This window comes from Salvelinus namaycush, chromosome 25, assembly GCF_016432855.1.
Source record: "Salvelinus namaycush isolate Seneca chromosome 25, SaNama_1.0, whole genome shotgun sequence".
Taxonomy (NCBI): domain Eukaryota; kingdom Metazoa; phylum Chordata; class Actinopteri; order Salmoniformes; family Salmonidae; genus Salvelinus; species Salvelinus namaycush.
In genome coordinates this window covers 24,330,740-24,357,327 of record NC_052331.1, presented here as the reverse complement: position 1 = coordinate 24,357,327, position 26,588 = coordinate 24,330,740, and the positions used below count along the sequence as shown (strand labels likewise).

The 26,588-nt window shown below is 43.7% G+C and overlaps 1 protein-coding gene across 1 annotated transcript; it reads right to left on the bottom strand.

The window, feature by feature from the left end:
• Positions 1-40: 40 nt before the first annotated feature.
• Positions 41-24,496, bottom strand: LOC120020382 (centrosome and spindle pole-associated protein 1-like). The gene is made up of 29 exons (XM_038963986.1): positions 24,398-24,496; positions 23,541-23,661; positions 23,315-23,390; positions 23,100-23,203; positions 22,828-22,893; positions 22,245-22,606; positions 18,597-18,752; positions 17,991-18,082; positions 17,780-17,876; positions 16,790-17,119; positions 16,260-16,378; positions 14,651-14,783; positions 13,924-14,038; positions 13,804-13,842; positions 13,453-13,600; positions 11,182-11,316; positions 10,504-10,610; positions 10,100-10,249; positions 9,748-9,891; positions 9,433-9,549; positions 9,238-9,304; positions 9,020-9,146; positions 6,186-6,325; positions 2,580-2,726; positions 2,339-2,382; positions 2,161-2,221; positions 1,805-1,908; positions 1,353-1,503; positions 41-1,208 (listed from the first exon to the last, which is right to left on the bottom strand). Exons 2-29 carry the CDS (start codon positions 23,643-23,645, stop codon positions 988-990), a joined length of 3,657 nt encoding a protein of 1,218 aa, XP_038819914.1. The 5' UTR covers positions 23,646-23,661; positions 24,398-24,496; the 3' UTR covers positions 41-987.
• Positions 24,497-26,588: the final 2,092 nt, after the last annotated feature.

The window sequence follows — 26,588 nt, the reverse complement described above, 5'->3', positions numbered from 1 at the left end:
TATCAGGTGAACTGAAACACAATGTACAAAACTTCCTTATTTAAAATAGTTTATTCTATTAAGTTGAAAATGAGGTCACATCTTGGCCAAACATTTTACATATAAAAACATACCATTTGAACAATTTACATGACAAATGTAGTGCCATTTATTATACAATTAATAAATATTATAGAAAGATGTCCTGAACTGTTTCAAAGACTAAGGGCTCTATTCAATCTGTCTTGCGGAAATTCAGCGTGACTGAAATTTAAACGCAATGTTTGGAGACTGCATTTACGGTAAATGCTGCATGTCAGCTCAATCAGCGATACAGAATTAAGTCCCAAGGCAACCCTAGCACACTGTCCTTTTAGAGGATGGCAGCTGAGGCTGCAGGCTTTTGTTCCAGCCCACCTCTTACACACCTGATTTGACTAATCAACTTTAATAGCGCTTGACTGGAGAAAATGCCTGCACACAGTGTCCTTATAGGAATTGAGTTGTTCTCCCCTGTACTTACTAACCATTCTGAGACAATCTGCATATTTTTCATTACAGGTCCATGAAAGTACAATTTTCATAAGAAGCTCATAATTCTGCATTGCAACAGGTATTTTGAGGTAGACCATGATACACAAGTCAAGCACCGCAAAAGTAAAGGGTTAAGTTAGTAGACACATCGATCTAGAAGCTAAAGCAGATGATCCTTCTCTGTTGAGGAGATCCTGTCAGCGTAACCACTGATGTGGATGCATCAAGCCAAGTGAGGGCAGTGTACAAACATAGGTCCCCTACACACTCAGGTTGTACAACGCAAAATCAATATTTTACACAACAATTTCTTCACAGAAATGTTTACACCACCATTGTGTGGCTATTTTTGCACAGAAAATCTCAGGTCTAACACTGCTGTTGTGTCAAAAGCATTGTGCATCAGTTGTACAACCTGAGTGTGTACAGGACCAAAGTGCTTTGAGTGACCGTGTTAGAGCGGAGATGGTTAGATTAGCCATGGTAGGTAGAGGGGCCTTCCCAGTCCTGCACGGTAGACTCTCTGCTGGCCAGCCTCTCCCTGCAGGGGGTCTGACCAGTCATTAAGCGCTTCAGCGTCTCCGAGGTGCCTGGCCTCATCCACGGCTCCGTGGCAACCGTATCCACGGAGCCCTGAGTGTGTGGCGCACGAGGGGAAACCTGCGGAGACATATCTTCATCACCAGACAGGTCTGCTGGAAGAGAGAAACCGTAAACAGATATCATCAACCTAACAATGATTCATAGACAGATCTCCCAGGTAAGATGGCTGACAAATTGTTCCATTCCGGCACATTGGGGCACTGACAGCCTCAGTTTAATCTTTATGCAACACCCACCTCTTCTGAGGCTATGGCGGCTCATAGCCAGCAGCCTCTTGGTCCTATGGTGGTTACGCTCTCTACCATGCTGCTGTATGTTGAGACTGGCCTCTGACTGGCGGGAGTAGTTCTCTGGCTGGCCAACAGGCTCTCTGGAGCTCCCCCGCTCCTAAACAAGCCAGAGCACAAGGTATAATGATGGTAGAGGAATATAGCATTTTCAATGTAGAGCTGCCACTGGCCTCTATTTAAGAAGTGAGGATATATTCATGATGTAGGGATCAGGGGTTGTATGTATCAAGTGTCTCAGTGCAGATTTAGAATCCATTTTGCCTTTTAGATCATGATGAAAAAGATTACAAGGACAAAGGGGACCTGATCCTAGATCAGCCCTCTTACTCTGATGCTTGGAGAATACTATCCCAGATATTAGAGACTGAACTTTGAACTGAGTTATGTAGGGTTCTTACATTGTGCAGCTCTGCCCTCTTGGCCAGCCTCCTCCTCTCCCTGGCTGAGAGCTGGGGCTTCTGCACAGATGGGGGGGACACTGGGAAGGCTTCACCCATGGGATCTTGGCGCAAACCACAGGTAAATAGTTAGTGGTGTGCTTCTCAAGACACTCCTTCCCTTACAACAACTGGTGTACATCCCAAATGGCTCCCTATAGTGTACTACTTTCGAGCAGGTCCTATCGGCCTCTGGTCAAAAGTAGCGCATTATTTAGGGAATACGGTGCCATTTGGGACGCAGCTTTAGTTGTGTGATTCTCAAGGCGCTCCATCCCATACTACACATGATATTAGTGAGTCACCAGAGGCTTTACCAATGAAGGCACTGTCAGACTCCAACAGGGAACATCTCATAGGATCCCCTACTGCATTCCTCTGGGGAGAAGAGTGTACAGGCATTGTGTCACACACAGACAAGCATGTACTGTACAGCAAAGAGACCACTCTGTAGTTCAGGGCGATAGCTAAACAAACTGGCAAGTAGAAACTCACCAAATAATGGTTTTGTTGCTGGGGTGGTGACAAGTGAAAATAATCTGTAAAATAGAAAGACAAATGATTTCCAAGCCCTTAAAGTGCAAGTACTCCACCTGTAAATATCATGTTAGTTTGTTCACTGCTTTATCACTAACTAGTGGACAGAGTTGAGCAATGAGTATTTAAGCAGTTAGGTTGATATTGAGTCTGTAGTCAGCGAGTAGAGTTTGATATTGAGAGTGTGTGTGTTACTGACCGGCGGCAGGTTTCCTCCTCAGGCTGTTGTTGATCCTGCGTAGCTCCTCCCTGTAGTCTGCCCGTCTCTGGATGTCCACACTCTGTCCATCCCTGTCGCTAGGGTGCTCACGGTAACCATGGCCTTCCACCTCTCTGGAGTCAACATCTGCAGTACAAACAAGGCTTCTCCACTCAAAACACACATGACAATACTGATCACCCTGGTCAAAAGTAGTGCACCAAAAAGGGAACAGGAAAACGAGTGTGGACACAGCCCCAGTTGCTGCATTTGTTTGATGAGCACTGTGTGCTGTTAAAGGGCAAATCCACCACTTTTCAACCTAATTTTCATTATCTCCAGCACAATACCAGTGTAAACAGCACATTAATACGTTTTGTAGAAAACAAATTAAGATAAAAATATCCAATGACATCAAAAGTTACATTTTAAAAACAGTGATGTTCAAACACTAAGATTTGCAGTGCTGTGGGGAGCAATAACAAAACCCTCCTGGGATTGGAAACTCAGGTTTTGAAAATCACTTTTAATCCTACCCTGTGATGTGACAATACTTTTTTTTTTTTTTTTTTTTTTTCTTAACCACAGATCATAGAAATGCGCCGTTTTTACACATGTAGACTGGTTTCGTGCTGGAAATTATGAATAGAAGGTTGAAGTGTCAGAATTGCCCTTTTAAGCCTTAACAATCAATGGCCTGGGTTACGTTCCACATGGCACTCCATTCCATACAGTGTGTTACTTTTGACCTGACCCTATGGGGACTGGTCAAAAGTAGACCACTACATAGGGCATGGGTTCTCAAATGTTTTGGGGATCCCTTTAGTGATAGCAAATTCAACAGGGACCCCTCATAACTCGAGTGAGATTTAAATAGCAAACAAATAATTGTACTATGACTTTGGCAATGCATGGCCAGAAACCAAGTCTCAGGCCCTGGGAAGGAACATTTTAAAGGCCCAACTCTTGGCATAAGAAAGAAAATGTTGCAAATTTCAAGCTAATTTCCTGCAATTCTACATGACTCTGTTTTGGTAAAAAAGTTGAGGGATGGGCCTGGAGAAATGTAACCATTCTCAAATTCATAGACAGAGCTATGGATGCAAAGATGGACCATCCATGATAACAAAATTATAGTTTTAACAATGTTGAGGCTATACAGTGTTTGTTTACATTTACAATCTTTACAAACATTGGAGTAAAACAAGCTCATATTTTGGGTTCGATGGGATACGACAATTAAACCAAGCTCCTGAGGCATTTATAAAAGATATATTCTAAAAGAATCAATGGATATATATATATAATATATATATATAATATATATATATATATATATATATACACACACACACACATACATACACACACAGAGTTGAAGTCGGAAGTTTACATACACCTTAGCCAAATACATTTAAACTCAGTTTTTCACAATTCCTAACATTTAATCCTAGTAAGAATTCCCTGTCTTAGGTCAGTTAGGATCACCACTTTATTTTAAGAATGTGAAATGTCAGAATAATAGTAGAGATAAGGATTTATTTCAGCTTTTATTTCTTTCATCACATTGCCAGTGGGTCAGAAGTGTACATACTCAATTAGTATTTGGTAGCATTGCCTTTAAATTGTTTAACTTGGATCAAACGTTGCGGGTAGCCTTCCACAAGCTTCCCACAATAAGTTGGGTGAATTTTGGCCCATTCCTCCTGACAGAGCTGGTGTAACTGAGTCAGGTTTGTAGGCCTCCTTGCTCGCACACACTTCTTCAGTTCTGCCCACAAATGTTCTATAGGATTGAGGTCAGGGCTTTGTGATGGCCACTCCACCAATACCTTGACTTTGTTGTCCTTAAGCCATTTTCCACAACTTTGGAAGTATGCTTGGGGTCATTGTCCATTTGCGACCAAGCTTTAACTTCCTGACTGATGTCTTGAGAAGTTGCTTCAATATATCCACATAATTTTCCAACCTCATGATGCCATCTATTTTGTGAAGTGCACCAGTTCCTCCTGCAGCAAAGCACCCCCACATGATGCTGCCACCACTGTGCTTCACGGTTGGGATGGTGTTCTTCGGCTTGCAAGCCTCCCTCTTTTTTTCTCCAAACAATGATGGTCATTATGGCCAAACAGTTCTATTTTTGTTTCATCAAACCAGAGGACATTTCTCCAAAAAGTACAACCTTTGTCCCCATGTGCAGTTGCAAACCATAGTCTGGCTTTTTATGGCGGTTTTGGAGCAGTGGCTTCTTCCTTGCTGAGCGGCCTTTCAGGTTATGCCGATATAGGACTCGTTTTACTGTGGATATAGATACTTTTGTACCGGTTTCCTCCAGCATCTTCACAAGGTCCTTTGCTGTTGTTCTGGGATTTATTTGCACTTTTCATACCAAAGTACGTTCATCTCTAGGAGACAGAACGCGTCTCCTTCCTGAGCGGTATGACGGCTGCATGGTCCCATGGTGTTTATACTTGCGTACTATTGTTTGTACAGATTGTCACGAACCGGCTCAAAGTGCATAATAAACAAGGAGACAACGTGGAGATAAGGAACAACAAAATATATTTATTTAACTAAAGTCAAACTAAATATAATTAACAATGGTGTGTGTGTAGTCAGTAGTGTAAGTGAGTGGTTGCGTGCATAAATGTGATGAGGGGTGTTGAAAGGTGCCAAAGCAAACAGCCACAAAAATGCCACAACCAAAAACTGTGTCTGCATGGAGAGAGTCTCAATGAATGGGGAAGAGGTGCATTTATCCTGGGACACACCCGAGCCCAGGTGTGTCCCATTTCGCTGACGACCCTCCCACCGACATCCTATTAAGGAAAACAAGAGCAAAGAGAAACAATTTGGCAGACAGAGTTGGAGGGTCATCACAAGATGACCGTGGTACCTTCAGGCGTTTAGAAATTGCTCCCAAGGATGAACCAGACTTGTGGAGGTCTACAATTTTGGCGGATTTATTTTCCCATGATGTCAAGCAAAGATTCACTGAGTTTGAAGGTAGGCCTTGAAATACATCCACAGGTACACCTCCAATTGATTCAGATGATGTCAATTAGCCTATCAGAAACTTCAAAAGCCATGACGGAATTTTCAAGCTGTTTAAAAGGCACAGTCAACTTAGTGTATGTAATCTTCTGACCCACTGGAATTGAGAGATTATTTCACTGTCTAAACAATTGTTGGAAAAATGACTTGTGTCATGCACAAAGTAGATGTCCTAACCGACTTGCCAAAACTATAGTTTGTTAACAAGAAATTTGTGGAGTGGTTGAAAAACAAGTTTTAATGACTCCAACCTAAGTGTATGTGAACTTCTGACTTCAACTGTATATCATTATTTTCATACCGAAAATGGATGTAGCAACTAAGGATTCTAGCTTTAAATTACAACAAAACATTTTGTGGCATACATAGTGTTAAGTTGAAAAATGTATAATTGGTAGAGCACTGAGGATACCATTTTTTTTCTTTTTTTTTTTTTTAAATATATATATTTTGAGATCTGGCCGCAGACCCCACTTTGACAACCCCTGACATAAGGAATAGGGTGCCATTTGGGACAGGCCCATTATTCAAACAGTCACTGTATATCTTTACCTCTGTATCTGAACTGCAGCGAGTCGTGGATCCTGTGCAGGTTGTTGGGCTCTGTGTTCCTGGAGGAGGGTCTCCTGACGGGGGCCTGTAGCCGCAGTCTGGCCATGTCAAACACATCCATCTGGGGCCGCTCCCTGTGCCTGGACACCAGCACACAGTCACATCGTTCAGCGTGTACACACAGCACTGGGGCTAACATAGAGCCTAGACCAGGGGTCGACAAAAGGTAATTTTTTTTGGCCCACAAACATTTTTGAATTAATAAAAAAAAAAAAAAAAATGGGAGGTCATACCACAGATTCTCAATTGGATTGAGGTCTGGGCTTTGACTTGACCATTCCAAGATATTTAAATGTTTCCCCTTACACCACTTGAGTGTTGCTTTAGCTGTATGCTTAGGGTCATTGTCCTGCTGGAAGGTGAACCTCCGGCCCAGTCTCAAATCTCTGGAAGACTGAAACCGGTTTCCCTCAAGAATATCCCTGGATTTAGCGCCATCTATCATTCCTTCAATTCTGACCAGTTTCCCAGCCCCTCCCTGCCATGCTGCCCCACAGCATGGTGCTGCCACCACCATGCGGGGATGGTGTTCTAAGGTGATGAGAGATGTTGGGTTTGCGCCAGACATAGCGTTTTCCTTGATGGCCAAAAAGCTAAATTTTAGTCTCATCTGACCAGAGTACCTTCCATATTTTTGGGGAGTCTCCCACATGCCTTTTCGCGAACACCAAACGTGTTTGCTTATTTTTTTCTTTAAGCAATGTCTTTTTCCTGACCACTCTTCCGTAAAGCCCAGCTCTGTGGAGTGTATGGCTTAAAGTGGTCCTATTGACAGATACTCCAATCTTCACTGTGGAGCTTTGCAGCTCCTTCAGGGTTATCTTTCGTCTCTTTGTTGCCTCTGATTTAATGCCCTCCTTGCCTGGTCCCTGAGTTTTGGTGGGCAGCCCTCTCTTGGCAGGTTTGTTGTGGTGCCATATTCTTTCAATTTTTTAAATATTGGATTTAATGGTGCTCCGTGGAATGTTCAAAGTTGCAGATATTTTTTTATAACCCAACCCTGATCTGTACTTCACAACTTTGTCCCTGACCTGTTTGGAGAGCTCCTTGGTCTTCATGGTGCCACTTGATTGATGGTGCCCCTTGCTTAGTGGTGTTGCAGACTCTGGGGCCTTTCAGAACAGGTGTATATATACTGAGATCATATGACACTTAAATAAAGTCCACCTGTGTGCAATCTAACTAATTATGTGACTTCTGAATGTAATTGGTTGCACCAGATCTTATTTAGGGGCTTCATAGCAAAGGGGGTAAATACATATGCACGCACCACTTTTCTGTTTTTTATTTATAATTTTTTTAAACAAGTAATTTTTTCATTTCACTTCACCAATTTGCGTATGTCCATTACATGAAATCCAAACAAAAATCCATTTAAAATTACAGGTTGTAATGCAACAAAATAGGAAAAATGCCAAGGGGGATGAATACTTTTGCAAGGCACTGTATCTGTGACCAACAGATGCATACTGTATCTGTATTCCCAGTCATGTGAAATCCATAGATTAGGGCCTAATTCATTTATTTCAATTGACTCATTTCCATATATGAACTGTAACTCAGTAAAAAAAGTTATCATCTTTCGCAGATGACAGATGTTTAGGGAATGGGGAGAAAGTGCCAATAACTCAACAAAAAAATTGAATGATTTTCTGTGCAAAATGTCCACATGACATCAGTTTGACTGATTAAGCCTTCATTTGGTGTTGAACTTTACTGCAAGAAATGCTTAATTCTACAGGAGGTAATATTAAGGCTATGTGAGAGGTTATAACCTACAGTCAGTGTCCAGATTTCAGTTTCCATTTAACCCATCTGAACAGTAGGCTACAGTCCCCGTCTTGTGACTGTTTCTCAAACATTACTTTTCTGACCCTCCCTTCTATTTATTTTCAACTCTGCATTTTGCAACTTTTCTCTTATTGAATTAAACTCCAACATTGTTATTTTTGCCTCCAGAATTGATGTTAACTTTTTCTGCCCATTCCCAAAAGCTTTTGGCGATTGGTGTGTAGGCTATTTGGCACATGTACAGTTAGGCCCTAAAGCTCTCTGGATATAAATTGCACAAGAATGATACATTTTGGGCCTCCCGGGTGGCGCAGTGGTCTAGGGCACTGCATCGCAGTGCTAACTGCGCCACCAGAGTCTCTGGGTTCGCGCCCAGGCTCTGTCGCAGCCGGCCGCGACCGGGAGGTCCGTGGGGCGACGCACAATTGGCATAGCGTCGTCCGGGTTAGGGAGGGTTTGGCCGGTAGGGATATCCTTGTCTCATCGCGCTCCAGCGACTCCTGTGGCGGGCCGGGCGCAGTGCGCGCTAACCAAGGGGGCCAGGTGCACGGTGTTTCCTCCGACACATTGGTGCGGCTGGCTTCCGGGTTGGAGGCGCGCTGTGTTAAGAAGCAGTGCGGCTTGGTTGGGTTGTGCTTCGGAGGACGCATGGCTTTCGACCTTCGTCTCTCCCGAGCCCGTACGGGAGTTGTAGCGATGAGACAAGATAGTAATTACTAGCGATTGGATACCACGAAAATTGGGGAGAAAATGGGATAAAAAAAGAAAAAAAAAAAAAAAAAAGAATGATACATTTTATTGATTTACGGTATTGTTTTCAACCCACCCACTCACCCTTCATCCACACAATATTGAATTAGTCTAAATCTGTCCGTCCCATGGATATAACTGTGGGAACTGTGGGTTATGAGTCAAACCATGCATCACTAACTCACAGCACAACACACGACCAACAGTGGAAGGCATCACCTCACCAGTCTTACCTGTCACTCATAGGAGAGTCCAGCTCCTCCCACTCTGAGTGCAGTAGCTGGCCCTCCAGTCGTTTCTGCTCGCTACGCAGCTGTCTGCGCAGCTCGGACAGCTCGCTGATCACACCCCAATGGTCTTCTGGCACAGACACACGCGTCAGCATCAGACGTTGAGAGAAAATTGAGTTTCTACCTGCTGTGTACTGTATTATAGTGTGAGGCAGTGTTACCGGCAGCTCTCAGCTGGTTCCTGCGAGCTGGGACTGGGGGGGACTGGAGGTCTGACAGAGAGCGCTCCTACAGGGGGAAGAGAGGGAGGAAGACAAGATCCAGTCATTGTGCTCCACTGATACTTCCTCAGTCAAACTATTTCTCTCCATGGTGGTGTGGAAGAGGACATGCTGTGTGCTCTGGAAGTCACTCACAGACAGGGGGACAGTAGTACCGCGATGGCTGTCCATGGACTGAGGTCTGGGGCTGTACTGTGGAGCCTGATGCCTCTTTTGGAGGGTGGGAATGGGGGGAGACGCCTCCCTTGGTACCTTCAGACAGACAACCACATGAATGTCCTCACTTATCTCATATGAATCTCTCAGGGCCTGCTTCCTAACTAAAAAGCACTTTCAATAGAGATTGTTCATTGAGCATGCTTTTTAATCTAGGACTAGCCTTAATGTGTGAACAGTAAACCTCCCCTCAATGCTCAGAGGGTCAAACAGAGAGTCTTCCATTGAGCTCACCTCCTGTAGGCGTGCCCATCTCTCCTTTTCATACTGCTTCCTCAGGGCAGAGTTCTCCTTCTCCTCTGCCTCTTTCTTCATCCTCTCCACCTCTTTCTTTCGCTCCTCAGCCAAACGGATCAGCTCATCATTCTTGGCTTTTTGCTGGAGGGAGAAAAAAAAAAAAACTTTGCTCAGTCCCCTGAATGAGTGAGTGAGTTACAATAAAGATTTGCTGAACTGAATGACTCATGTCAAACGATAGCATTCAGCTGATAGACATGTTACTTGTAGTAGTAGATAGAGTATTGCAGTGTAATCTAATGCTACAGCTCCCTTAGTGAACCAAAGCCCTGGTCCAGTTAATACTGACCTCCATCTCCTTGCGTTTCTTCCTGTCCTGTTCTTCTTCATACTCTCTCTGGATGCGTTCCCTCTGCTCAGCCAGCCTCTTCTCCTCCTCCTCCTCCTCCAGCCTCTGGCACTCTCGCTCCTCCGCTTCCTTCCTCCGCTTCTCCTCAATCTTTAGGCAGCAGGACAGACAACCAAGGTCATCAGTGAGACAGTCTGTATGCGTGTATCCAATCAGATATCAAAGCTGAGTGTATGGTTAACCAAACCATCAATGCGCATCAGTACAACATTAAGTTTAAGCTCAGGAATAAGCTTTTTTTAATGTGACTTCTGATCAAGTTTAGGGGAAGGTTTGTCAGGTGATAATATGAAAACGCTACTCTAGCCAACTTTCACACAGTACTGATGTGTAACATCCAGTACCTGTTGTTTGAGGTAAGCCTTGTACTTTTCCTGTTCATGGAGCTGCTGTGGTGTGGGCAGGTTCCCAAAAATACTGCCTCTGGCAAACGAAGGGGCCTGAGCAAAACCTGTGTAGAGAAACCCACCAGACAAAACAACATAGTAGCTGAACCTGACAGTGAGTTGGACAGGATGGTGAAGCTGTAATCGCTCATGGACAGACTACGTAAACATAAATGGTACCGTAGGTCTGTCATGATACAAACGGGATGCGTGACATAATGAGCAGCATTAGTTCCTGTGCTTAGGTTTTGTGTCACTGGTTATTTGGACAAATCACGATTTCACAGGTGTTAGCATCTGACTTTCCGAAGCAGAGGGCTAATAGACTTGCTCGTAACTTGCAAAGAGGGTGGAGCTCTTCATTCCGGTTCCGATTCTCGCTCTCTCTCTTAACATGTATGGACCCAGAACTTAAAATCGAGCATCTGACCAATTACAAGACTTTAGTTCTGGATTAACCAAGATTACTGAGGGTGCCACTACCACTTTGGGTTGTTTCCCAAATGGCAGCCTAGACTAGGGCCCATAGGGCTTTGGTCAAAAGTAGTGCACTATGAAGGGAATAGGGTACCTTGTGGGACGCAGCTTTCCTCTCGGTCCTTAGAATCACATCAATGTGAAAACAACTGTATCTACCTGAGACTCTGTGGGTGGAGGGAGGTCTAGTGTCCTCCTCTCGGGGCACTGCCATGGTGGCTCTTGCACTCTTCTGCCATGTCTCAGGGTTGATGTAGGCCTCTTCATTATGCTTGTGCATCTGGTGCAGATCGGCTGTTAACACAATTCACACGATTATGATTAGCAATATCCTTTACAAAGATTAAAAAACATTACACAATGGCTTTTCTGCTATCAGTCTCCAAAACGTATGTACTGAAACAAACGATAGACGATACGAGAGGTTGAACAGGCTAGTAATAGGGGTTGCAACAATTTCGGCAGATAATTTTAGAAAGAGGGTCCAGATTGTCTAGCTCGGCTGATTTGTAGGGGTCCAGATTTTGCAGCTCTTTCAGAACATCAACTATCTGGATTTGGGTGAAGGAGAAATGGTGGGGGCTTTGGCGGGTTGCTGTGGAGGGTGCCGGGCTGTTGCCCGGGGTAGGGGTAGCCAGGTGGAAAGCATGGCCCGCCGTAGAGAAATGCTTATTGAAATTCTCAATTATAGTGGATTTATCGGTGGTGACAGTGTTTCCTAGCCTCAGAGCAGTGGGCAGCTGGGAGGAGGTGCTCTTATTCTCCATGGACTTTACAGTGTCCCAGAACTTTTTTGAGTTAGTACTACAGGATGCAAATTTCTGTTAGGAAAACTAAGGCTAGCTTTTTCAAACTGCCTGTGTATATTTGTTCCTAACTTCCCTGAAAAGTTGCATATCACGGGGGCTATTCGATGCTAATGCAGAACGCCACAGGATGTTTTTGTGCTGGTCAAGGGCAGACAGGTCTGGAGTGAATCAAGGACTATATCTATTCCTAGTTAAAAAAAAATTGAATGGGGCATGCTTATTTAAGATGGTGAGGAAGGCACTTTTTAAAGAATAGCCAGGCATCATCTACTGACGGGATGAGGTCAATGTCATTCCAGGATACCCCGGCCAGGTCGATTAGAAAGGCCTGCTCGCAGAAGTGTTTTAGGGAGCGTTTGACAGCGATGAGGGGTGGTCGTTTGGTCACAGACCCATTACGGATGCAGGCAATGAGGCAGTGATCGCTGAGATCTTGATTGAAAACAGCAGAGGTGTACTTGGAGGGCGAGTTAGTTAGGATGACATTTATGAGGGTGCACGTGTTTACGGATTTGGAGTTGTACCTGGTAGGTTCATTGATAATTTGTGTGAGATTGAGGGCATCAAGCTTAGATTGTAGGATGGCCGGGGTGTTAAGCACCCCATCCATCCCCACTGTGGCAGCACAGGAGCCCTGGCCGGGCTAGCTTCAGGCTAATTGGTGCTTGCTCCGGGATGGAAACGCTAGCCAGGAGTGGTCACCCGGGATTGCGGTTAGCTAGTTGCGAAGATCCAGATGAAAATGTTCAGAGTTTGCGGTAGGAATCCGGGGATATGGAGAGAAATAGTCACGTTGTTCGAACTGGCGAGAGCTTTCCGAGCTAAAGGTTAGCTGATGACCGCTAGCAATGGTTTGCTAACTGATAGCTGGTAGGTAGTTAGCTGGCTAGCTTCAGTTGAGGGATTCCAGATCCGAAGTAAATAGAAATACTTTAGAAAAAAGCAGATCCACGCCACATTGGGTGAGGCGGGTTGCAGGAGAGTATTTAGAAGTTGAGGATTAGGAAAATATTTTAATAAGATATGCGAAGAAAAAGATGTAAAAAGATATATACAAGGGACACGACAGGACAAAGACGTCTGACTGCTACGCCATCTTGGATGTTATAATGTTGTTATTGCATCAAATGGTGGTTTTATGCAACAGAATAAGGGGTTGTTAGAACGCTCATCTGTGTGTGTTCTACCGAGGATGGGCCTCTGGGAAATTTACCATGTCTTTGGGTGATACCGCATTCCAGAGCCTGAGTTAATGTTTCTGTTCTATAAGGTACCAGGGTGAGATGGCTCAAGTATGGAGTTGGGGGGCCAGACCCTGGTCTGTACACGATGAGGACAGTTTTTACAGCAGATACTGTCTGCTGTGAATTATAAGTATCTTTCATACAAATCTTAACCTTGTGACCCATTCCATACATCTGTTGTGTGTCATGTAGACTGAAGGAGGTTGGACTTTGCTATAAAATGCTGTGGCTCAAACCAGCTGGTTGAGTTCTCAGTGATCACCTCCAGGAGTTGTTACTGACCAGCTACATTACTGCACTAATTAAATAGTTTGATTGTTTTGAAAAAATCTAAGTCTCTCCTTTTGATTACAATAATTCCACCACAGGGAACATACTGATGAGGTTGCCCCTGCTGTCTCTGAGAGGGGCTCCTCCTCCTCCTCTCCCCCAGGGGTCGTGGTTCTTCATGTCTGCCTCCAGCTTGGCCTCGTAGCGATCTGTCTCCTCCCTGTCCAGCCTCCGCCGCTCTCGTCTCTCCTGGATCTGTAGTCAGGTTAGGACGGAACACTTTGATCAGAATACCAAATAAGATATTTGTCTTCTATTCATAACCGGTCACACAAAGAGGGCAATGGAAGAGGCTGGAGTGCAATGGTATATTGCTGTTGGAATGTCTAAACATATTCAGTTAAATACTTTTTATAACACTTGTAATATTCTATATCAAGCTACAACTCATCTGTTACCTGGCAAAAAATCTGACTCCTCCCTTTCCTGGGGTCTCCCTGCCGAAATAGCACACTCTGTGACAAAATGCATGGAGACGAAAGATTCTGCTGACTTCCACAATCACATTCTAAATGTACCTGTTGTCTTAGTGCCTCCTTGTAACGTAACACACTCTCTTTAGATGGTTTGACCTGCTCTGCAGGGAATACTCCAATCCCTGAACCCATGGTAGCAGCATCACTGGCAGGTCTGCTGAACAAGAGACAATGTTAATTCACTCATGTATTCCTTCTGTTCATTACTATAAAAAGCAGATCAATTTGAAATGTTCAATACTATGCAAAAAGGTATGGGAAACAGGAGACACAATTGATGTGGTTTGTCACTTTTCATGCCATACGTAATGAATGTCAATGTATCACTGTGAAAAATATCTTCATACAGCCACTAGGAGGCGAGAGCGAGACAGCTCAGAGCTGTCCAGACCAGTGCAGACTGCAGCAGTGACTCAGCAGGGAGTCAACACTCCTGTCTGTCCAGATGGCCAGTGGGCATGACCTTCTCATAACAGAACACTAGCCATCGATAGGGGGAACAGCTCTGTTTGTTCCTTTAGAGGAGTTGCCCCCTACTGGTGAATAGGGGATACACTCATTGTAGGTGTTGAAGCGAAAGAGTCCCGATTCTCTAACCTTCTCCAGAAGTGGGCACTCGTTCACTTCCCCATATTCCTCACAGCAGTCCATTCCTTTTCAATCAATGAGGGGGAGTGTACAAGTGCACACTTCAGGAGAACGGTAGATAATCAGAATGTAGCCTAGGTGTTGAAGGGAAGAGAAAGGATGAGATTGGTACAACACATACTGTGGAGGGGGCTCTGGATGGCTGCTCCCATTGTGAGGGCTGTGTTGACTCATCTGGCTGGGGTGAGGCCCTGCAGGAGGAAGGCTGAGGTAGGACTTGGGCTGCACCCCTCCTGTCAGCGGGATCTGACCATCTAACATAGAAACACAGAACACTCATTATGCTGGATCAGAGAACACATGTATTATATCCCAATGCCAAAATGTGCACACTACTTAGTATGAAGTGATGCATTGGCTATGCATACTAAATAGTATGCTAGTATGGACATTGGGACACAGTAAATTGTTTTCACTCCAACTAACAACATCCATTCCTTTTTTCTAAGTGTATTGTAACATGAAACTATTTTCATGTGTTAATATAGACTATAAGCTAAGGACCCTGGAACTAAACACCTCCCTCTGCAACTGGACTCGACTTCCTGACGGGTCACCCCCAGTTGGAAAGGGTAGGTAACAACACATCCGCCACGCTGATCCTCAATACGGGGGCCTCTCGGGTGTGTGCTCAGTCCCCTCCTGTACTCCCTGTTCACTCATGACTGCATGCCAAGGCACGACTCCAACACCATCATTAAGTTTTCCGATGACAACAGTGGTAGGACTGATCACCAACAACGACGAGACAGCCTATAGTGAGGTCAGAGACCGGGCTGTGTGGTGCCAGGACAACAACCTCTCCCTCAACATGATCAAGACAAAGGAGATGATTGTGGACTACAGGAAAAGGAGGACCGAGCACGCCCCCATTCTCATCGAAGGGGCTGCAGTGGAGCAGGTTGAGAGCTTCAAGTTCCTTGGTGTCCACATCACCAACAAACTAACATGGTCCAAGCACACCAAGAGAGTCGTGAAAAGGGCATGACAAAGGAGACTGAAAAGATTTGGCATGTGTCCTCAGATCCTCAAAAGGTTCTACAGCTGCACCATCGAGAGCATCCTGACTGGTTGTATTATTGCCTGGTATCACAACTGCTCGGCCTCCGACTGCAAGGCACTAGTGCGTACGGCCCAGTACGTCACTGGGGCCAAGCTTCCTGTCATCCAGGACCTCTATACCCGGCGGTGTCAGAGGAAAGCCCTAAAAATTGTCAAAGACTCCAGCCACCCTAGTCATAGACTGTTCTCTCTGCTACCGCACGGCAAGCGGTACCGGAGCACCAAGTCTAGGTTCAAGAGGCTTCTAAACAGCTTCTACCCCCAAGCCATAAGACTCCTGAACATCTAATCAAATGAACATCTAATCAAATGGCTACCCAGACTATTTGCATTACCCCCCCCTTTTACGCTGCTGCTATTCTGTTTATTATCTATCCATAGTCACTAACTCTACCTACATGTACAGCTCAATTACCTCGACTAACCGGTGCCCCCGCACATTGACTCTGTACCGGTACCCCCTGTATATAGCCTCACTATTGTTATTTTACTGCTGCTCTTTAATTATTTGTTACTTTTATTTCTTTTTTTGTTGGTATTTTTCTTAACTGTATTGTTGGTTAATGGCTTGTAAGGTCTACACCTGTTGTATTCGGCACATGTGACAAATAAAATTTGATTTGATATATACTGTATATATAATAGACTGGTAGGTAGGTGGTGCTTACAGTAGGCCAGGTTAGGGTCCAGTGGGTTCCTTGCACCATAGTAGAGATGGGCCTCATCATAGGGACTTCTATATGCATCTGCCAATGTGGATGGTGGATGAGGAAGGAAACCTGCCATCCTGAAACACAAATTCAAAATCATACAGCACTGTTAAATTGTCAGACAAAAAAAATAAAGTAGTGAATTTATCAGATTGAAAACACACCTGGTCTATTCAAAATGGCACCCTTTTTCCTATATAGTGCACCACTTTTGACTGGAGCCCGGGTGCCATTTGGGACGCATGCCAGGATTACTGTCATAGCAACCTAGGTGGCAGGTAGCCTAGTGGTTTGAGCGTTGGAACAGTACGTGAAAGGTTTCTGGTTCGAATACCTGACAAGGTGAAACATTTGTCGATCTGCCTTTTGAGCAAGGCACTTAACCCTAATTTGCTGCAGAGGTGCCATACTACTATGGCTGACCCTGTAAAACAACACATTTCACTGAACCTATCCAGTGTAACGTTATGTGACAATCTTTTTTTTACCTGGGAGTGTCCATGCTCCTGTGAATGGCCTGGCTGTAAGGGGAGGTGCCTCCACTGTTGAGGCCCAGGGTGTGGCTGTAGTCCAGCAGGGGGGACTGGAAGGCCACGCAGGGCTGCTCAGGGGGAAGCCTCTCTCTGTTTTCCTCACTGGGTCTCCCATTCAACTCATCCCCTGGTAGGTCCACAGCTTGGCCTGGTGGGTACCAGCTGTCTTTTCTTTTTCTGCCATGGTCATCACTATTCACTGCTCCAAACTGTTTGATCCGATCTGCCTTTTTCTCCGGGTCAGTCGTCCCTGTCACAGCAACTCTGAGCTCTAAATCCTTCTCCCTAATACGACAAAGGACATAACACACAGCTCATATGAGGTATCCATATCTGTGTTTGAAAACCTTAAATTGTCTATCTTAGTGAGATGGGCTACATGATCTACATTTTAGCAGCATTGTGGTCGGAGGTAGATTTGTTTATAAGCTGCGTTTACACAGGCAGCCCAATTCTGATATTTTTTTAAATATTTTACTCCATATACAAACTTATACATATGAACAACAACTTACAGATGCACACAAACAACTTATTTTACCTTTATTTAACTAGGCAAGTCAGTTAACTGCCTTGTTCAGGGGCAGAACGACAGATTTTATCTTGCAACCTTTCGGTTACTAGTCCAACGCTCTAACCACTAGGCTACCCTGCCGCCCAATGACTTTATCTCATCTGCCCAGACACGCATGCTCACACCCCTGTCCCTAATGCCTGCATTATTGTTTTTCTCGTCGCCCATACTATTTAAATATTTAAATAATTATTGGCAAAAGATCTGATTCGTCAAAATATCAGAATTGGGTTGCCTGTGTAAAGGCAGCCTTATAATCAAATCTACCTCAGACTACAAAGCTGCTAAAATGTAGCCCATCTCACTAAGATGGAAAATGTAAGGGTTTGTTCTTCATTGGACAGCAGGATCAAAAACATATTGACACCCACCTCTTCTTATTCCTCTGCTGTTCAGCTATCTGTTCCTGCAGCTCATGCCTGTACCTCTCCTTCCTTCCCTGCAAGGCAGCAGCTGCATCTGCAGCCCCTGTCAGACATGCCATGTCACCACATTTGAGGAATATCATCAAATGTTCAATTAGTCCAGAAAAAAAACAGCAGTTAATCTTAGTAATGAACTTCAGAACAGAGTTGGTCTTACCAATCATAAGCCCGGTAACGAATTCAAGCTCGTCCTTCTTGGTAGAGGATCTGGATCTTCCACTGTGTCTCATCCCTGCTGGTACCTGCAGCCTGGCAGATATAACATCAATCAGCACTCACAGTACACTCATCATACCTCACAGACGATTGTCTCTCAGTATTCTTCAATGTTTGTTTAGTGAGCGAGTGGTTGAATTGTGTGAGTGAAGTTTAAAAAATGAGGGTAAAAAAATGCTTAAGATCCACTATTGGTTTGTCTGATTTCAGGCTGGCTCGGGATTTAATATGATCTTATTGTACGAGCGGAATCTAAATCAACAAGCTATGATCCAGCTACAGTGTGACATCAGACCTTTCATCTCTACTTTTCCATCCAATGTCCTTAAAATTAAACAAAAAATGTGTTTTATCCAGATTAAAGTTGATACTTTGTCTACTGTTTACATACATTTACATAGAGAAAATGCACTGCATTATAAAATCCAAAACAAAGAGACATGGCAATCCAATCATGTTCACTTGTCCAAATTGGTTTTAGCACAATCCTTTGGAAGTTAAAGTTATCAAAATTATAGGTATAGTGATTTAGTACTACTTGACGTACTTGGGTTTGGGGGTTAAAGAGGATGTCCCCCGGCTTGCCTCCGAATAATCCTCATCAGGAACAACAGACCCCTTAGTCTCCTTCCTATCTGCATATTGACTACTCTCTGTGTAGTCAGGCAGTTCAGCACCTCTGTCCCGGAGCCTTGATATGTCCCTGGGCAAAAAAGAGGAAGACAATGAACAATACTTTTTCAAAACATAGACATAAAAACATACTGCAAATACCATGTCAGTAGAAATAGTTAACCAATTACATAGCTAAAAACTGAAACCATTAAAGGTAAGTAACATTAACAAGTTGGGCCAACAGGGAATGGGTGGAGAGAGTGGATAGAATGTAATTTTGTTTTAATATTATATGTTTTTGTGCCTTTTTCTTTGTTTGCTGTTCAGGTAAGAAAAAACGATATTTGTACTTACACATGTCAAGAATTGCACGACCATGGCACCGTGACTAGAAACATGGACGTGTACAAACAGACCGCCTATGACTTCCGTAAATCAAGAGGCAAATCGACAGAACGGGGCAAAGTGGAGTCGCAATTCAATGGCTCAGACAAGAGACATACGTGAAAGGGGCTCCAGACAATCACGGATTATAAAATGGAAAGCTAACCACGTGGAAGACACTGATGCCTCGCTCCCAGACAAGCTAAAACACCTTCGCCCGCTTGGAGAAAAACATTGAGCCGATGACACGGGCCCCCGCCGCTCACGAGAACTGTGCGCTCTCCTTCGCCGTGGTCATTTAAGCGTGTTAACCCTCGCATGGCTGCTGGCCCAGACAGCGTCCCAAACACTGCCTTATCCCACCTGGACAAGAGAAATACCTTTTGTAACAATGCTTTTCATCGACTACAGCTCAGCCTTCAACATCATAGTGCCCTCCAAGCTCATCATTAAGCTCAGGACCCTGGGTCTGAACCCTGCCCTATGCAACTGGGACCGGTATTTCCTGACGGGCCGACTCCAAGTGGTGAAGGTAGGCAACAACACCTCCACCACGCTGCTCGTCAACACAGGGGCCCCACAAGGGGAGCGTGCTCAGCCCTCTCCTGTACTCCCTGTTAACCCATGACTGCGTGGCCACGCACGTCTCCAAATCAATCAAGTTTGCTGACGACACAATAGTGGTAGACCTGATTACCAACAACGACGAGACAGCCTTCAGGGAGGAGATGAGAGCCCTGGCTGAGTGGTGCCAGGAAAATAACCTCTCAATGTCAACAAACAGAAGGAGCTGAACGTGGACTACAGGAGACAGCAGAGAGCACATCCCCATCGGCGGGCTGCAGTGGAGTTCCTCGGCGTGCACATCACTGACAACCTGAAATGGTCCGTTGACACAGTGTGGTGAAGAAGGTGCCACATCACCTCTTCAACCTCAGGAGGCTGAAGAGGTTCAGCTTGGCCCCCAAGACCCTCACAAACTTCTCCAGATGCACCATTGAGAGCATCCTGTCGTGCTGTATCACTGCCTGGTACGGCAATTGCAACATCCGCAACCGCAGGGCTCTCCAGAGGGTGGTGGTGCGGTCAGCCCAACGCATCATCGGGGGCACACTTCCTGCCCTTCAGGACATCTACAGCACCTGGTGTCACAGGAAGGCCAAGAAGATCAAGGACCCCAGCCACCCAAGCCCTGGCCTGTTCACCCTGCTACCATCTAGGAGGCAGAGACAGTACAAGTGCATCAAAGCTGAGACCGAGAGACTGATAAACAGCTACTATCTCCAGGCCATCAGACTGTTAAACAGTCACCACTAGCTGGCCTCCGCCCAGTACCCTGCCCTGAACCTTAGTCACTGTTACTTGCCAGCTAGCACCCAGTACTCTACCCTGCACCTTAGAGACTGCTGCTGTATGTACATAGTCATTGAACACTGGTCACTTTAAATGTTTACATACGGTTTTATCCACTTTATATCTATATACTGTATTCTAGTCATGTCTCATCCTATACAACTACTGCTGTACACACCTCTTCTATTCATATACTGCCTAAAAGTCACCATTGGTGATTTATCAATATATTAATAAAAGTTACCTTGTCCGAGAGAGATTTATTGTTATCAAAATGGTAGGGTAAGCCTGCATGAAACACAGCCCTTATTTTAAGTGTTTCTAAAATTTCCTATGGGAAAAATGTATGGTGGAAAAACTATTGGAACCAATTCTCTGTTTGACTGCTAGGTTTTAAGGGTATTATGACACCTCCATTATGGAATTAATGTTTTTAGAAATGTTTATAAATTAATACAAAATGAAAAGCTGAAATGTCTTGAGTCAATAAGTATTCAACCCCTTTGTTATGGCAAGCGTAAATAAGTTCAGGAGTAAAAATGTGCTTAACAAGTCCGATAAGTTGCATGGACTAACTGTGTGCAATAATGGTGTTTAACATGATTTTGAATGACTACCCCATCTCTGTAATCCCCACATACAGATAATTGTAAGGTCCCTCAGTCAAACAGTGCATCTCAAGCACAGATTCAACCACAATGACCAGGGAGGTTTTCCAATGCCTTGCAAAGATGGGCACCTATTGGTAGATAAAAATACATTTAAAAAATAACACGTTGAAAATCCCTTTGACCATAGTGAAGTTCTTAATTACACTTTGGATGGTGTATCCATACAACCAAGTCACTACAACGATAGGAAGAATACACTTAACTCAGTTGACGGAAAGGAAGGAAACCACTCAGGGATTTCACCATGAGGCCAATGGTGATTTTAAACCAGTTACAGAGTTAAATGGCTGTGATAGGAGAAAACTGAGGATGGATCAACAACATTGTAGTTACGCAATACTGACCTAAATGACAGAGTGAAAAGAAGGAAGCCTATACAGAATACAAATATTCCAAAACATGCATCTTGTTTGCAATAAGGCACTAAAACTAAAAAAATGTGGCAAAGAAATTAACTTTATGTCCTGAATACAAAGCATTATGTTTGGGGCACATCCAATAGAACACATCACTGAGTACAACCCTTCATATTTTAAAACATGGTGGTGGCTGCATCATATTATGGGTATGCTCTTCATCGGCAAGGGAGTTTTGGGGGGGATAAAAAGAAAAGGAAAAGAGCTAAGCACAGGCGAAGTCCTAGAGGAAAACCTGGTTCAGTCTGCTTTCCAACAGACACTGGGAGACAAATCCACTTTCATCAGGACAATAACCTAAAACACAAGGCCAATTATACACTGGAGTTACTTACCAAGACAACATTGAATGTTCCTTAGTGGCCTAGTTACAGTTTTGATTTAAATCACTTGAAGATCTATGGCAAGACTTGAAAAAGGCTGTCTAGCAATGATCAACAACCAATTTGACAGAGCTTGAAGAATTTTAAAAAGGGGGAATTATTGTGCAATCCAGGTTTGCAAAGCACTTAAGACATTGCTTGTTCTGATATTAATTAATTAAAACTTTTTGGATTAGTTGTGTATTGTTTTGTATTGCTAGGTATTACTGCTCTGTTGGAGCTAGAAAACACAAGCATTTCGCTGTACAGGTGATTAAAATCTGCAAATCTGGGTACGCGACCAATAAATATTGATTTGTTTTGACCTTATGTCCAAAAACATTACAAAAAATATTTTATTTGAATCACATAGGAAGTGTTTAAAAAAAAATACCTTAAGTCTGTTTTGTAGTGTCTTCTTTGCCAAGTCCTCTCTTCTCTCTCTATCCCTGTCTGCCTTGGTCTCCTTCTCACCATCAGGTCCAGCTCTTCCTCTGTGAGGTCTGCCTCAGAGTCAAAGTCCACTCTCACCAACCTGGCCATCTCTCTGGGAAGCAGCAGCTCATCCTCAGGCCACAGGCCCTCCATCCTCCTGCCCTCCACTAGGCAGCGTCCTCCCCTGTGCAGCCCCCTCCTTCCTTCTGTCAGCGTGGCTGCGTCTCTCATGGAGGGGGCCTGCTTGGGGTGCACCGGGGGTCTGGGGCTGCAGTGGACAACAGGTAGGTCTGAAGGAGCTCTGAGAGAAGCATGCTGCTCCTGTGTGTAAGAGGGGGAAAGGACAGCTTAAAGATGATCGACTTTTGGTTCCAAGCACCCTTTTTACTTGCAGAAGATAGAGTTGAGCACGTTCTCTTAATTTACTGAGACATGTTTAAGATGACCTGATGTCTAAAGTTCTCTCTCTCAATGAACTCTAAGCGGCCTCAGTTGACTGAGCATGGTATAATATAGGCTATATGCAGAACTGTCTAGGTTACCTTAGCAGCTCTCCTCTCACCAATGGGAAGGGATGGGTCTGGTTCTGCAGCATTGAGATGTTTTTTCTATAATTAAGGAACAAAATTGGCCAAATCAGCCCATATCAGAGATTGTAAAAATAAATATATTTGGTAGAAAAATATTTGGAAGAAAACTGCACTGACTCCTTGCACCCGCAACATTCCAGTAAATCTTGTGGCCCATGCATGGATGCTGACAGGTTACAAAGTAGTAAAAACGATATAACTTTTGGCATTGGTAATATTATTACCTGAGCCACGTAGCGTCTGTAGTCTAGACGGAGCTCTTGCTGTAACTTCTGTTTCTTCCTCTCATAGTCTTCACCCAAAGGTAAACTTAGACAACAATTCTCCTCTGAAAAACAGGATGGCATACATGAAATAAGAAGACCTCCCAACAGCCAGGATTTAAATCTACCACAAAGTGCTTACAAATTGGGTTTCTAACTTCAAATATATACTGTACCCTTCCCTTGTGCTGTGGACGACTTAAATGTTGGGATATTTGTGAATGTGGGGTCATGGGCCTTGTAGTCTTTTGTCTGTTGGACAGTAAATTCGTCACAGGTCAGAAAATTGCAATAATTTGTTCAGCTGTCACCAAACACATAAAGTAGCATGCATTGCACTCATGTCCAAGTCTAACCTTTTCAGTATTCTAGCACCACAGTAAAAGGAGCATTGAAACACACCCTTATTTCAAGGTAAGGTGGATCCTGTTCCAAGCTGGCTTTATCCTCTGCCACTTTGGCCTTCTGTTGCTGGATGAATTTCTCAAGTTCATCATCCATCTCCATTTATAATACAGGCTCACTGAAAGACAGTGACAAAATGTAATAATTTATAAATACAGCTCAACTGTACTAGCAACATACATAACGTTATCTAGCTAGTAAATAGACACTAAAATATTTCTGTGAAATGGTTCAAATAGTGATGTTGTTGACGTTTGCAAGAAAGGTCTTGAATTGTAAACATTTGGGCGCTACTAGTAACTAACTGGCTACGTTATCGTACAATAGTAGTAGCAGCTAGCTACCGGTAACGTTAGCGAAACAGAACTTTGGACTCAACTAGTCTAACGTTAGCTAGGTAGCTAGCATTACTGTAACTAAACCATCTACGTATGCTGTTGTAATTTCCTCTGATCATCTCATTGCAAAATGTAGCAAAGACCCACTGTCTCTTTAATTTCCGTTGTCAAGCAACCACTGAACACAAAAATCATGTTTTAGCGAGAGACCGTACTTCGTAACTCTTGCGTTGTTAATTAAACAAAAAATAGAATGTCCAGTCAGCGGTCCCGTTGATTGGTGTTTATTCTGACTATAGACAGAAGGAAGCGCATAAAAAAACGCATTAGGGCCAGGCACTGGTTTTAGCTAACTGGCATTTATACCATACCTAGCTAGCTAACAAGCAAACTGACGTTAACGTTACACGCAAACATGAATACTTTTACACGAGTTAGCGAACATGCCAGATTCTCATTATAAAGTCAATTAGCTAGGTAACGTAAGTTAGTTAAAATGGCATAAACAATACTCACCATTTGAACAACCAAGTTAGCTAGCGAACTTGCTAACATTTGCTACTCAGGTAGCTAAAGCTACCAAAAGCTGCCAAGTGGCAACAGCAAAGATTATGGATATACCGACAAGACACATCCTACACAATCTCCTCCCTTCGGTTCCCATGACATGACACTATCTCCCGTACAGATTTCTTTGTACTATAACACATTTCTGCCCTTACTACATTCATAATATTGTCTCTGCCAGCAATCTAACCCATTTTTACAAATCAATGTTTTAATTTCACCTCTACCCAAATGCACCTTTATATCCACAACATTATTTTTCACTGTTCTTTTTGCTATTATATCTGCTATATAATTTCCATAAACACCTGTATGAGCTGGAATCCAACAGTACTGAATTTCAATAGCATTTCAATGTAACCCCAACAACATCAACATCATCATCATCATTATTATTTCTAACCATAAATCCTCATGTTCTGACTTTCACACAAGCAGTTTAGAGGGAACATTGGTCATAGCGGTCAAACAAGGAAATGGTTCCCATCGTTTTTTTCCACCATTAATTTTTCCCATGGGGGATTTTAGAAACACTTAAAATAAGGGCTGTGTTTCGTGTAAGCTTACCCTGATGTGACGTTTTGATAACAGTATAACTCTCTCTAGGACAAGGTGACTTTTATCAATAGAGTCACCTGTATTTACCTAATAGCTAATGTGGCTATCATAAAGAACTACAAATGCCATGATGACCTGGACGAGACTGACGAATCGAGGCAAAGGTAAGACTGGATAACTAAAGGTCCTCAATGATGTCACCATTGCCCTTGATTCCAAGCAATGTTGTGATGCTATTGGTGTCTCTGAGGGGTCTTTGGCCTGGTTTGCTAACTTTCTCTCTCAAAGAGTGCCGTCTCAGCCACTGCCTGTCACCAAGGGAGTACCCCAAGACTCAATCCTAGGCCCCACACTCTTCTCAATTTACATCAAGAACATAACTCAGGCAGTAAGAAGCTCTCTCAACCATTTATATGCAAATGATATGGTCTCATACTCAGCTGGCCCCTCCCTGGATTTTGTGTTAAATGCTCTACAACAAAGCTTTCTTAGTGTCCAACAAGCTTTCTCTACCCTTAACCTTGTTGTGAACACCTCCAAAACAAAGATAATGTGGTGTGGTAAGAAGAATGCCCCTCACCCCACAGGTGTGATTACTACCTCTGAGGGTTTAGAGCCTGAGGTAATCACCTCATACAAGTACTTGGGAGTTTGGCTAGACGGTACACTGTCCTTCTCTCAGCACATATCAAAGCTGCAGGCTAAAGTTAAATCTAGACTTGGTTTCCTCTATTGTAATCGCTCCTCTTTCAGCCCGGCTGCCAAACTAACCCAGATTCAGATGACCATCCTACCCATGCTAGATTACGGAGACATAATTTATAGATCGGCAGGTAAGGGTGCTCTCGAGTGGATGGATGTTCTTTACCATTCGGCCATCAGATTTGCCACCAATGCTCCTTATAGGACACATCACTGCACTTTATACTCTTCTGTAAACTGGTCATCTCTGTATACCTGTCGCAAGATGCTTATTTATAAAACCCTCTTAGGCCTCACTCCCCCCTATCTGAGATACAGTTGAAGTCAGAAGTTTACATGCACCTTAGTCAAATACATTTAAACTCAGTTTTTCGCAATTCCTGACATTTAATCCTAGTAAAAATTCCCTGTCTTAGGTCAGTTAGGATCACCACTTTACTTTAAGAATGTGAAATGTCAGAATAATAGTTGAGAGAATTATTTATTTCAGCTTTAATTTCTTTCATCACATTCTCAGTGGGTCAGAAGTTTACATACACTCAATTAGTATTTTGTAGCATTGCCTTTAAATTGTTGGGTGAAATGTTTCGGATAGCCTTCCACAAGCTTCCCACAATACGTTTGGTGAATTTTGGCCCATTCCTCCTGACAGAGCTGGTGTAACTGAGTCAGGTTTGTAGGCCTCCTTGCTCGCACACTCTTTTTCAGTGCTGCCCACAAATTTTCTATGGGATTGAGGTCAGGGCTTTGTGATGGCCACTCCAATACCTTGACTTTGTTGTCCTTAAGCCATTTTGCCACAACTTTGGAAGTATGCTTGGGGTCATTGTTCATTTGGAAGACCCATTTGCGACCAAGCTTTATCTTCCTGACTTGTCTT

Bases quoted from the DNA above. Each gene is read 5' to 3' on its own strand.
- LOC120020382 (XM_038963986.1), bottom strand. From the start codon at position 23,645: ATGGAGATGGATGATGAACTTGAGAAATTCATCCAGCAACAGAAGGCC. The intron at 18,083-18,596 runs GTACGTCAAGTA...TATATCTGCCAG, and splicing joins TCTTTAACCCCCAAACCCAA to GCTGCAGGTACCAGCAGGGA. The intron at 17,120-17,779 runs GTGGGTGTCAAT...TTGTCGTATTAG, and splicing joins CAGCAGAGGAATAAGAAGAG to GGAGAAGGATTTAGAGCTCA.